Genomic DNA, 14,144 nt, shown 5'->3' on the forward strand with positions numbered 1-14,144 from the left:
TACAGGCTACACAAGATACAAGACTTTGTCTCTGTTCTTCTGTAAGTAGCCTTGATTCTTCATATTTCTTGAATGACATACCACACAAATCAGTCACTTTCCCTATACTCTCCTGGCCAGTGATAACTATCATGATTCACATTCGCCATCGGATATCTCTCGTCCTATTTTTGAATAGCAGCCAACATCTGGTAATGGATCAGATGAAGAGCAACAAAAATGAGGAAATCTTAATTTGAGGCAATTAAAGCCAACTGATGGTAACAAGGTTCAGAGCTATTGTAGACAAGAAATGAAGGTGACATTACTGATGGGCACTCCAGTAAAGGACAGAATTTATAGACACAGGAGAAACGCTTTCAAGGACAAGCAACGCCATAAAACATATATAAACATTGAGAACACGGGGATATAAATGTTTTCAAAATCAGATACCAGTGCAAAGAATCCTACATTTCACCCAGGGAACTCCATGTTCCAGGAGCTTACATGAAAGATCCGCATTGGGAAAACTGCCGAAGTAAATGTCATAAGAAATTTATCAATACAGAAAATGCTGAACATTTTTTAAAGATATTACAAATTAGAGATGTATGAGAGGAAAAGGGGCCTTATTTGCAGTAATTCAGTGAACTCAAAAAGGAACTTCACTGTTATGTTCTACTTGCTATGAAGAACAGAATGAATCAACGTCTGTAAGACCATGTATCTGATTAAACTTGGACTCTGTCAAGGTGTTGCGGTTATAGCGATGAAGAAAAGAGCATTCAAAACCCAATTTAAGAAGACAGAAGGACCATCATCTAAGAAAATTTAGTTCACCAGAACTTTGGGATGGTGTGAGGAATCAAGCTGAGAGTTTTTCAGTGGCTCAGTCTTACTACTTTCACTGTGGAAAAAAAAATTCCTAAGATTGTCACTTAACATCAAAACTCATGTAATCCCTGTACAAATCTGATCATACAGACCATATTTACAGGAAGAAAGTTTCAGAGGATTATAGTCTCTGTTTCCATCATCTTAAAAAGAAAAAAAAAGGATCAGTGACGTCTATACATGGCCTGGGGTCAATAAAGATGCATTTACACCTAATTATAATGCTCACCTTTTAGAAAAAGACAGGGCTCGAAAGGAGAAGGTACAAGACATGGAGTGGGCCCAAAAGTTATATCAAAGAATTGTAAGCTGCAACTTCCGTTTCCAGCAAGTTTTGTTGACAACAACTGATCCTGTGAACAATACTTTGTTTTATAAGCAGCAACTGCATTTTTTAAATTTTACAGACAATGCCATAAGGTGAAAATAAGAAGACTGTTTCATGTGCTCGGAAATACAGGGAAAACGAGGAAGATGTGAGATAGCAAGCTGTTTGTATGGATGCTGAAGTCTCTACCAACAATGGTAAATCTCATTTTAGCGATTGTTGTGCAGGGCAGAATCCAAACAAATTTGTTGCTGCAACAAGCTCGTCTGCTATTCAGGAAATCTCTAACCTAGAATTAATTAAACACTGGAAAATCTCACCTAGAATTCATTGATTTAAAATTAATGTTTATTCGTCACAGTGAAATGGAATGTATCTCATTGCCTTTGGCAGTCACTACAGAATTTTAAAAAAAGTTGGTAAAAGTGAACTGGCCTGCTGACTGGAATATTGTTGCTGAATATGCGACAAGAAGGGAGTAACTAACCTTATATTGTTCATGAAGCAGCCCGTGAGAAGATTACCAATTGGCTGTATCATCCGATTCATTACATTGCTGTTACAAAAGAAGATTTGAACAGGAAACCAGTCAGATTACTAATACCAAGTGAGATGGCGCAGTAGTTAGCGCACTGGACTCGCAATTAGAAGAACGGTGGTTCAAAGCAGTATCTGACCATAGAGATTTAGGCTCCAAGCAAAAGCCAGGATGTTTTATTTGAAACGGCACATCCTATTTCCTTCCCCATCCTTAACACAATCCGAGCTTGTGCACTGTCTCTAATGACCTTGATGTCGATGTGACGTTAAATACGATCTTCCTTCCTTCTTCGGATGGGAATGTCATAAAACAGCGCCAATTTGTTATGTGATTTAATGAAAACTTTGACGAAGTGTTTAGAGCTCATAAATCTAACCAGAAAAAAAAAATCAACAAGACTCTCTGTCAAGCACCCTGTAGATGCGCGTGCTGCCTGTAACAAAGGAAAATTACAATCATGTGATGTCCCTGTTCAGATCAGTGTTCCCACACAGTACATTGAAGATCTAAAATTCCAAGAAATTTTCAAACGCATTCCTGCAATAACAGCTATTTTATGTTATCTAGTTGTTGTACTCAAATAGCGATACGTATGTACCAAAGGGATTGAATATCCTATGGAATTTAATTTTCGCACTTTATCTTTGCAGTTCTTCGATACTGCTTCTCTCACAGCTCACGGTACAGTGCTTTGTATTGCTGTAAGCCTTTGGTTTTGCGCGTTCGTGCGTCCAATAAGCTGCACTCTCGTGGTTTTGCGGAAATTTGTGTGACATTCTCTACGTCATTTATAAGCGTTTATAAACTGCAAACAGGAATAAGTGAAAAAATTGTTTCCGAAGTAAATTCACGCGTAATAGTTCGCTGATATCTGTTGCAGACGCTTTGGTAACTATGTTTGATGCTGCTGTCTTCTTCTTCTTTCTTTTCCTTTTTTTTCTTCCTTTTTTTTTAGGTACGAATGGTTATATAAGTATGAGATTTTATTCTGTATTTAATTGTAAGCACATCACATATAGTATGGTTGGTGAGGGTGTGTGAAAGTTGTAATTTTTGAGGTTATGTTCATAACAATCAAACACCTGAGTTACTAGTGCTTGCTGTTTTGGTCTGCCCTGTAAAATCGTTACGTGTACCTTCATAAAAGAATCGGCTGAGATTGTGACGTGTTGTCAGGAGCAGTTTGTCTTTGCAATGATCGCCATGCATTTCGTTACTGACGAGGAAAGGCGGACAGTGAAGTTCGAACAATCACTATGTTAGTGCGGTTATGTTGACTTAATTAGCTGTAATAACGTTTGTGATGATAATCTGCTGTGATCTGATGTAGTCATATAGCGGCTTCAGATTTGAGGGCTAACGTAAACATTTTTTCAGATGGTCACAGTTACTTCATCATTTCATGGTCTGAGTATGTTCGCATGAAAGTAAATGCTGTAATTCTGTTGCATTTTTTTAGTTTACTTTGTGCTTTGATTATTCGTGTCGTTAGTATTCGTCTAATCATGTGTAAATACTAGTGTGTTGTGGTGTGTGGGTTTTAATGGAGTTCTGTGTTGGAATTCTGTAACAGTATTTAGGAACTGGCGAAATACGAGGTACAAATTAACTGTAATTTGTCTAACATAAAGCATTACATGTCTCCAGAACTTAGGTCATTCTTCATATTTACAGATAGTAGGAAGTCGTTTCAGTAGATCAGTTTTGTAAGAAAAAACTAACCAATGTTTAATCTTGATAGTAATAAAAAATGAGAAATTCCGCATTGCAGTGTGCAATCTACAGTGCAGGTATGTGGTTTTCTTTAATAGCATGTAAAGATTCCAAAATAATGGCGCTTATTGAGTATACATCCGTGAATGAATACAGAGGAAGAAAGTTTCAAGGAAATACCCATGTTGAAAATGCATATTCACTGATAAGCAATCAATCAGTATGTCTGGATTTTCATCATTCCTCTATCAGACTGAAATTAAGTAATGCAATGAACAAAGTGTAGAATGAAATATTTGGAGTTATTCAGTAATTTCGCTGCAGTCTATTGACTGCTTTGTTAGTAATACTGAAGTTAGTGCATGCACAAAAAATACACATGTTTCATAATTGTCACTTTAGGGCAGTATCCATAAGCCAGTGTTACAAAGGAGCAGTAGCAACTGTAAATATTCCGGTTCCAGTGAATGTTATTGTATGATTGTTCTCACTCTTCATGACACGAGAAATGTGAGTGAGCTTGTATCACTAAACACTCTTTTCCTCAGCCACTTTGAATCTTTTTCCTGAGTGAAAGTACTGCCTTTGAGCTATACTTCATGATAACAATGGAAACTGAGTACAGCTATTCTTATCTGATTGCTTTTCTTTTTCAGACTGTAGAACTGAAGCCATGGACCAGGAACCAAGTATGTGGATTAAAAAAGAGGAAACGGATGAAGTACAAACTGAGTTATGCTTCATGGTAAGTGGCTTACTTGTATTTCTTAACAGTGTTTCATTAATTTGTGTGTGCAGTATGGCGCGTGAATACATACAATTGATGTCCTACTGCTGGAAACATGAGTAATTCTGTTTACTATAAAACTTATAACCTTTCAGTCTTAAATACATTTTGCACAGTGCATTGAAATAAGCATTGTATTAAACCTCACATAGAACTGAGGAAGAGGTTAGATTTAACATTCAGTAATCATTGAAAACTTTTTTAATGCACAACCCAATTATATTGATAAAGTGGTTGCCATAAGGTGGGTATATCCTGCTCTGATGCGCTTCTTTTAAATGGCAACCTTAATGTGCAACTTAAGAATAACTGTGACTGTAGTGAATGTTAGCAGTGCCATTAACTTTATAAATGGTGTGGGTGGAGTTAATGCATTATTGCAGTGTAGGGTTGGGGTTATTTTGGGGAGGAGACCAAACAGCAAGGTCATCAAATTAGGGAAGGAACTTGGCTGTGCCCTTTCAAAGGAACCATCCCAGCATTTGCCCGGAGTGATTTACAGAAGTCACGGAAAACCTAAATCATGATGGCCGGACACAGTATTGAATTGTAGTCCTTCCGAATGAGAGTCTAGTGTGCTAACCACTGCGCCACCTCGCTCAGTTTTTATTATTGAGGCATTCCAAGTCAGTTCAACCAATTTGAGAAAAATGTTCCAGCTGATAGTCTCAGGTTTGGCTGAAATTTAGTAGACCAATGCTATCAAGTGTAGAACACTCACGTACAAAATTTTAAGTTCCCCTGCCAATTAGTTCCAGAATTATGGCTTGTGAAAGAAGGTGGCATGACCCGGAAATTGCAATCCGCATCTGGTAATCTATCTTCAGACCCAACTTCAGGTCTTAATAACTTTGGAACTTTTCTGCACAGTCCAGTAAAATTTTTATAATCCAGTAACATCCACTTAGAGAACACACTATGAATCAAAACACCAACAACATATTTCTGAGGGAAAATAAAGAATTCCAAAATGTGATTAAAAAATGTAATACGTTAAAAGGTACATATTGTAGGTGCCTTCTATGCCAAATATAATCACTCAAAAAGGGTATAAATTTTTTGTGGTAAGCTTAATGTGGCCTAAACACATGCAGAACTCATCTTGCCCATATCAGTCACACAAACAGAGTTACATGTCCACAAAAATACAAAAATTTGAAAAATTACCTGAAAAACATGGATTTTCGAAGTGTGGTAGCACAAAAGGGACAAGTGATATCCAAGCCAAATTTCAAACACTGCATAAGTAGACCATAATATAATATGTGGCGAAATTACAACTTGTTATTGCAAGGCATTTGTGTACAATAAAAGTTGACAGAGATGTATTTGGTTAAGTTTCTTTTAACATCATTTAGCGAGCAATAGTGATGATGCAGACAGCTTATTTCAGATAAAGCTGCAGCAATTGTTGGGAACCATTAGGCAACAAAGTTAAACAATGGTAGTTTTCAGGAATAGAATGAGTCATTGTTAGGCAGGAACAATGAAGGAAACAATCAACAATTACTGGTTACTCATGTTTTTAAGATTCTAGTTCAGACTGGTCAGTACTGTTGTGGAAAGCCATATGGGGGGAGAAGAGTGTACTAGTGGAGCTTTTGTTCAAACAAGTTGCAGTATTGGTAGAGAACAAGTGTCTGAATGTCATAAAACAACATATGGAACAAAATGTGGCATTCGCTTGGTACTGTATGATCTGGATGAATAGGACCAAGATTTGTTGCTATGGAGTTCTGGGATACACCTTGTGGGCACAAGAAGTAAAGTTCCAGGAAACTTTAGTGTTTATTATCATATGAAAGTGTTTCTGGATAAGTATTCTTTCCTACAAAAAAGTTGTCTTGATCCATTTTAGATTCATAAGAAGACAGTGAAGTGTAGCCTCAGAGAAATTGATATAAAATCAGTACTGAAAATGCATCAGTGCATGGGACTTAACATGAAACCAGAACAAATGTTATGTTCCATGTGTGTTACACTGCTAAAAAATGAAGAATATTCTGATAATTTAAACATGACTGATGAAAAGTATCAGCCACCTACAACCACAGTGGATGAGCAATTAAATACTTCAGCGACTGCTCTTGGTTTGTCTCCCATGAAGACACACAAAGTTGGAAAAAGAGACAGGCCCAGCTATGGTAGAAGAAAACTACAAAAAACTCAAATGGAATTAAAACACAAAATAGCTGACACTAATGGTGGAAGAGGAAGAACTATCTGCTCCAAAGGAACAGAAATCATGCCAGAAATGCTCTGATTTGGACAAAATTGTGCACAATTTGAAAGAAAAATGTGCCATATCCACACACCAGAAAAAAGTAGCTATCCTTACCCTTGCACCTTTCAGCTGGTCTATTGACTACACTGAAAAGGAATTCAATGTTTCTACAGATATGGTAAAGCAAGCACAACTTCAGCAGGCTCAGGGTAAGCAATTGAGTTCAGAAATAAAGGCGCTAGTGTCGGAGTTTTATGAAAGTAATGACTACAGCCGAATAATGCCTGGAGAAAAAACCACTATGTAACAGTGAAAATGGGAAATGTATGTGTACAGATGCAAAAAAGACTGTTGCTGTTCAATATATCAGAACTAATGTAGAATTCAAGGAAAAGTATCCCAATACCAAAGCAGGTTTATCATCTTTTTTCAATCTTCTGCCAAAATGGGTTGTGCCTGTAAGTGCAAGGGACACACACAATGTCTGTGTATGTGAGACCCATCAAAATGTTAAGCTGATGTTTGCTGCTATAAAGGATTCTGGTCTGGATTTCAAGGGTGCAATGAAGCTGCTAGTGTGTGACATCAGTTCCTACCAGTGCATGATACACAGGTGAGAAAAGTGTCCTGGTACGGCAAATCTTGCAGAACACATGAATAACAAACTGTATGGTGAACTCCTTATGAATGATGATGAACATGTTTCTTATAAACAATGGACACGCATGGATCACACAAGCCTTGAAACAAAGAAAAGTACATTGGAAGAATCTGTTGAAATGTGTTGTCAAAAAATGGACAAACTGACCACACACAGCTTCACAGCAACAGCACAATCGGCTTATCTCCAGTTTTGTAAGGATAATTTGAAACAAGATGAAATTATAGGAATACTAGACTTTTCTGAAAATTATGCGTTTATAGTTCAAGATGCCATCCAAGGATATCATTGGGACGACAGTCAAGCAACTCTCCAGCCATTTGCGATTTACTGTAGAGGTGAATCAGGTGATGTGTCTGTCGTGAACCTGTGTGTTTTTAGTGACTGTTTAATTCATGATGCCATTGCAGTTCACGCCCACATTCGCACTATCATGGCATATGCAAAAAACAAGCTACCTCACATACATTTTGTGAAATACTTCAGTGATGGGGCAGCAAGTCAGTACAAAAACTGTAAAAATCTCAAGTTTATGCATACATTACCATGATTTTCAGATTCATGTAGAATGGAATTTTTTGCAACAAGTCATGGTATAAATATGTGATGGTATTGGTGCTACCATCAAGCAGATGGCATCACGAGCTAGTCTTCAGCACCCTACAGAAGTTCACATTCTAACACCTCTTCACTTATTTACCTGGGTACAGAAAAATATCTCTGGCATACAATCATTCTGTTACAAAAGATGAGGTGAAATCAGTCAAAGACTTGCTAAAAAGCAGAATAGAACACGTTAAAACTGTTGCAGCCACAAGGAGCCATCATCACTTCTCTCTAGTGGACTCTGACAATGTGCAGATGAGCAGACTGTCCGGTTATAACTACAGGCTCATGCACAACATGTGTCTTCACAGTGTGTCTGATTCAAGATTCAGAAGCAAAAACAGGATGCTATGTTATTGCTGTTTATGATGACAAATGGTACTTAGGATGTGTTGCAGAGCACTGTGAAGCAGAAGGTGATGTATTTGTGAACTTCATGGCACCAGCATGACCAGCAAGATCATTTCATTGGCTATGTTTGGCAGACAGGTGTTGGATTCCTTTTGAACATATTCTTATGACAGTTCCAGTCCTACCACAGTGTCAGGAAGACAGTACAATTTGCCACTCAGTGTACAGAGTACAGTAGCTAAAGTGAGGGAGAATTTCTGTTTGAAGCACAATCAACTGGTTTTTAGCAGTTAAGGTGCAGTAAACATTAATGATAGGTTGTGTTAATCTGTCTGTATGTTGTTACTTAGTGATTAAACAGTTGTGGGACAGGATAAGAAGAGGCAGAACAGTTTACAATATGTCTTTACAAAATTGTGTTGTGGAACAATGGCTACATCACCAAATACATCTGTCAACTTCCATTGTACACAAATGTCCTGCAATAAGAAGTTGAAATTTTGCCACATATTATATTATGGCGTATTTATGCAGTGTGTGAAATTTGGCTTGGATACCACTTGTCCCTTTTGTGCTACCACACTTCTAAAATCCATGTTTTTCAGGTAATTTTTCAAATTTTTGTCTTTTCATGTGCATGTAACTCGGTTTTTGTGACTGATATGGGCATGATGAGTTCCGTGTGTGTTTAGGCCATATTAAGCTTACCATTAAAAAAGATTTATACCCTTTTTGAGTGAATTATATTTGGCATAGAGGGCACCTACAATATGTACCTTTTAATGTATTACATTTTTTAATCACATTTTGGAATTTTTCATTTTCCTTCAGAAATACGTTGTTGGTGTTTTGATTCATAGTGTGTTCTCCAAATGGATGTTACTGGGTTGTAAAAATTTCACTGGACTGTGTGGAACAGTTCCAAAGTTGTTAAGACCTGAAGTTGGGTCTGAAGATAGATTGCCAGATGCGGGTTGCAATATCTGGGTTATGCCACCTTCTGTCACAAGTCATAATTCTGGAACTAATTGGCACTGGAAACTAATACTTTGTACACGAGTGTTCCACACATGGTAGAATTAGTGTACTGAATTTCAGTCAAATCTGAGACTATGAGCTGGAGCCCCTGGTTGAACTGTCATGGACTGACCCTAAGGCAGTTTATCATGGAATGGAGTGAGAATTATAATTTAGTCATTAATGAAGTAAAATAAATTATTTGAAAATAATTTTGAAGTGACATTGGCATGGTCACTAATCTGTGAACTATGTTTTGTAGTACTATTAACATTAAGTGTTGACTCTGAATATGTGAACAAAGTGTAGATAGAACTGTCAGCAGTAAACTTAAATTTTAGACAAATATCACATGGAAGCATAAATTGTTACACAGCCTGTAGGTGCAGAATGAATTTGTATGTCGGCAGCAAAGTTTTGATGAAGCCAAGGGGTTACACATTAAATATTGACAGGTTTGTTCATAACCACTTTCTGTGTTTACTGCATATTGCTACACATATTGATAGTGAAACTGCCAGAATGTTACAGTTACTGTTGTAAGTAATCTTACACACACCACTTAAAATCTGTTACAGTTTAAGTGTTTTTAGGGTATTCAGCTGTCAGCAGGCAGCCGGCCGCAGGGCCAAGCGGTTCTAGGCACATCAGTCCAGAACTGCACGACTGCTACGGTCGCAGGTTTGAATCCTGCCTCGGACATAATGTGTGTGATATCCTTAGGTCAGTTAGGATTAAGTAGTTCTAAGTTCTAGGGGACTGATGACCTCAGATGTTAAATCCCATAGTGCTCAGAGCCATTTGAACCATTTGTCAGCAGGCAAACAAATTCACTAGGCGCCACTGGCATTTTTAATCTGCAAACCAGATTTGAGGGTTCTGACACAGTCACACAAACTACTTGTGTACTGTCTGCGCTGAAAAAGTCTGCTTCAACATCCATCTTGGGTGCAACTGCAGAAGTACTGCGATAGCAGTAATGCAGCATTAGCATTTGAATATATGTGAGAGCTTCATTATAGTTTATACAAACTTTGTGAACAGCTTGCAATTCAATTGATGAGCAGTATCAGAACAGTAATCCTATACCATCATTGAGAGGAAATGATAGGAATGTAAATATACTAAATACTAGTAAATACAGTAAGAGTGCGTAGACCCAACGTGGTTCAGGCTTTGGATTTGACCCTTGACGTAATGATGGTTTGGCATATAGAATAAGTATGCAGAACACATTGTGTTGAATGAAAAGGAGTTTGAACAGTCATTGACCTTGGACCTGAACCTGAGAACTATTCAAAGGTTACAAGGTTAACATGTTAGCCCCCTTGAAATATTGGTTGCGGTGAGAGACTGCTACATAGTGCAGCTCAAGGCCTAGCCTAGGTTGAAAGGTGGCAGTGTAGCTGTGAGCTGAGAAAGCCAAGAAATGTGGAAGCCAAATAAGGGATGTGGTAACAAATTGACCAGTAGCACAGCTTAATGTTTACCGAAAAATCCAAATGATGCCCAGAATGGAACTTTCATCCACAAGAAGTCTTCTCTTACATTGTGTGCTGTGTTAGTTGATGGACTGAAATTCCATATAACCTTAAGAGATGCATGTAGATGTTATATCAATTGAAAGACACCTTCTTTGCCAAATTAATTAAAATTAAGTTTTATTTGTTGACATTTTGGGCATGAGAACTTGCTGGAAAGTAATGGCTTAAAATTCTACTTGAAAATTATTGAAGCATTTTAATGAAAACACTTTATTAACGTTTTACATCTTCAATCTTCATGTTTATATATTTATTTCAAACATTGTCACCCTGGCACTGAACACCTTTTTCCCAATGAGACACCAGGTTGTTGGTGTTTTCACTGTAGAATGTTTGACTTTGTTGGCAGACCCACAGCCTCACCTCTGCTCACACTAATTCATCACTATTGCAGTTAATTCCTTGAAGGTGTTCTTTAGGTTTTACAAACAGTTGAAAATTCATTTGCTCAAACTGGGTCAGTGTGGAAGATCATCAATAATAATGAATCAAAGGTGTCACTCTTGTAGGTGCAAAAAAAGTTGTGTATGGTCTGGCATTGTCATGCTGAAAGAGACGGTGCTCCACATGTGGATGAACTATTTGAATTTGTGCTCTGTTTCCTGAGAGTTTTCTCACATGCTGACATGGTTAAATAACACACACCCATGTTACATACTGTAATTCAGAACTCTCCAGCAGGAGGATGCTGCATATTGTCAGCAAAGTGGGAACACTGCCAGAGTAATATGCATGACAAGTAATACTTCAACTGATATTCTTAATGGGATAAAAATTTTGGAGGCATTATTTTCTGGTACACCCTTGTAATAAATTAATGCATTGAATGTTGCAGTATGGTTCCCTTGGCATTGACCAACATCCATTTGGAAGTCATGATACTAAATCCATATACACATCAGCCAAAACATTATAACCAACAATCTGCTATCAGTATAAACTCATCCAGGCAATAGCTTCTTGCCTTGTCTGCTGGTCAGACACACGTACAGTGCATGGATTAGCAGTGAGCATGCTGTCCGTGTATAGAATGGGGAATGCACACAATCTGTTGAGTTTCGCCGAGAGCAGATTTTGATGGTCTGAAGGCTTGGCATGAGCATTTTGGAAGCTGCACAGCTTGTTGGGTGGTCGAGGAGTGCTGTGGCTGTTGTCTTCAACACTTGGCAATACAAAGCTAAAACCATGTCCAGACATTATGGGGGTGGCCAAGCACCCGTCATGACAGATGGTAGACATCATAAGCTGGGCAGAATGGTAAAATAAGACAGGCAGCAAACATCATATATTAATGCTGGGCAGATAACAAGTGTGTCTGAATGCACAATGCTCCAAACACTCCTAATGATTAGTCTGTGTAGCTGGTGACCCACGAGTGTGCCAGTGTTAACGCCATGACATTGTCAACTACAACTGAAATAGGCATGTAACTATTGGCACTGGATTTTGGCGCAATGGCAGAGCACTGCATGGTCTGATGAATCTTGATACCTTCATCATGCCTTTGGGAGGGTGCATTTCCATCACCCACAAGGGGAACAGCTCCTTGACTCCTGTACTGGCGGGGCCTCCATTATACTCCGGGAAACATCCATGTGGCTACCCATGGGTCTAATGGAGCTTGTGCGAGGCACTATCTCATAGAAGGAGTATTGAAAACTGGTGGTAAACCACATCCACCCCTTGGGTTGTTGTGATCCTCAGTTCTCAGACTGGTTTGATGCAGCTCTCCATGCTACTCTATCCTGTGCTAGCTTCTTCAACTCTGACCATCCTCCAGAATCTGTTCCATGTCTTCATGCGTTGGTCTCCATTTACTATTTTTACCCTCCATGCTTCCCTCCAATACTAAACTGATGTTCTCTTGATGCCTCCGAACATGTACTGCCAAGTGATCCCTTCTTCTTGTCAAGTTCTGCCACAAATTTCTCTTCTCCTCTACTCTATTCTATTCAGTACCTCATGAGATACATGATCTAACCTCTAATCTTCAGCATTCTTCTATGGCATCACATTTCGAAAGCTTATGATCTCTGCTCATATAAACTATTTATCGTCCATGTTTCACTTCCATACTCCGTACAAATACTTTCAGAAAATACTTTCTGACATTTTAAATTTATAGTTTATGTTAACAAATTTCTCTTCTCAAACACTTCCCTTGCCATTGCCAGTCCACATTTTAAATCTGCACTACTTTGACCATGATCAGTTATTTTGCTCCCCAAATAGCAAAACTCATCTACTACCTTAAGGGTCTCATTTCCTAATCTAATTCTGTCAGCATCACCTGATTTGACTACATTCCATTATCTTTGTTTGGCTTTCGGTGATGGTTATCTTACACCCCCCCCCCCTTTTGAAGGCACTGTCCATTCTGTCCAACTGCACTTCCAGCTCCTTTGCTGTCTCTGACAGAATTACAATGTCATCAGCAAACCTCAAAGTTTTTATTTCTTCTCCCTGGATTTTAATTCCTACTCATAATTTTTCTTTTGTTTCCTTTATTGATTGCACAATATACAGATTGAGCAACACCAGGGATAGGCTAAAACCCTGTCTCACTACCTTCCAAATCACTGCTTCCCTTTCATGCTCCTTGACTTTTATAACTGCCATCTGGTTTCTGCACAAATTGTGAATAGCCTTTCACTCCTGTATTCGACAACTGCCACACTTAGAATTTGAAAGAGAGTATTCCAGTCAACATTGTTAAAAGCATTCTGTAATTCTACAAATACTAGAAATGTAGGTTTGCCTTTCCTTAATCCATCTTCTACAAAAAATTGTAGGGTCAGTATTGCCTCATGTGTTCCAACATTTCTACGGAATCCAAACTAATTTTTCCCAAGGTCGGCTTGTACCAGTTTTCCAATCGTCTGCAAAGAATTCATGTTGGTATTTAGCAGCTGTGACTTATTAAACTGATAGTTTGGTAATTTTCACGCCTGTCAAGACTTGCTTTCTTTGGGATCACAGTTATAATATTCTTCTTGAAGTCTGAGGGTAATTTGCCTGTCTCATACATCTTGCCCGCCAGATGGTCGAGTTTTGTCAAGGCTGGCTCTCCCAAGGCTATCAGTAGTTCCAATGGATGTTGTCTCCTCGCAGGGCCTTGTTTCAACTAAGGTCTTTGAGTGCTCTGTCAAACTCTTCGTGCATTATCATATCTCCCATTTCATCCTCATTTACACCATCTTCCATTTCCATAATATTGCCTGCAAGTACATCGTCCTTGTATATACCCTCTATATACTTTCACTTTTTAGCCTTCCCTTCTTTGCTTGGAACCAGTTTTCCATCTGGGCACTTGATAGTCTTACATGTGGTTCTCTTTTCTCCAAATATCTCTTCAGTTTTCCTGTAGGCAGTATCTATCTTGCCCCTAGTCATATGTGCCTCTACATCCTTAAATTTGTCCTGTAGCCATCCCTGCTTAGCCATTCAGCACTTCCTATCGATCTTGTTTGATATGTTTGTATTCCTTTTTGCCTGC

The 14,144-nt window shown here is 38.4% G+C and overlaps 1 protein-coding gene across 1 annotated transcript in view; it reads left to right on the forward strand.

The window, feature by feature from the left end:
* Window positions 1–2,499: 2,499 nt before the first annotated feature.
* The window catches only part of LOC126426429 (zinc finger protein 543-like), a 172,156-nt gene continuing 160,511 nt past the window's right edge, over window positions 2,500–14,144 (forward strand). The window contains exons 1-2 of the mRNA XM_050088347.1: window positions 2,500–2,633; window positions 4,115–4,203. Coding sequence (XP_049944304.1) covers window positions 4,132–4,203 — 72 coding nt within the window. The 5' untranslated portion in view covers window positions 2,500–2,633; window positions 4,115–4,131. The remainder of the gene's footprint in view (window positions 2,634–4,114; window positions 4,204–14,144) is intronic.

Source organism: Schistocerca serialis, chromosome 11 (assembly GCF_023864345.2).
Source record: "Schistocerca serialis cubense isolate TAMUIC-IGC-003099 chromosome 11, iqSchSeri2.2, whole genome shotgun sequence".
Taxonomy (NCBI): domain Eukaryota; kingdom Metazoa; phylum Arthropoda; class Insecta; order Orthoptera; family Acrididae; genus Schistocerca; species Schistocerca serialis.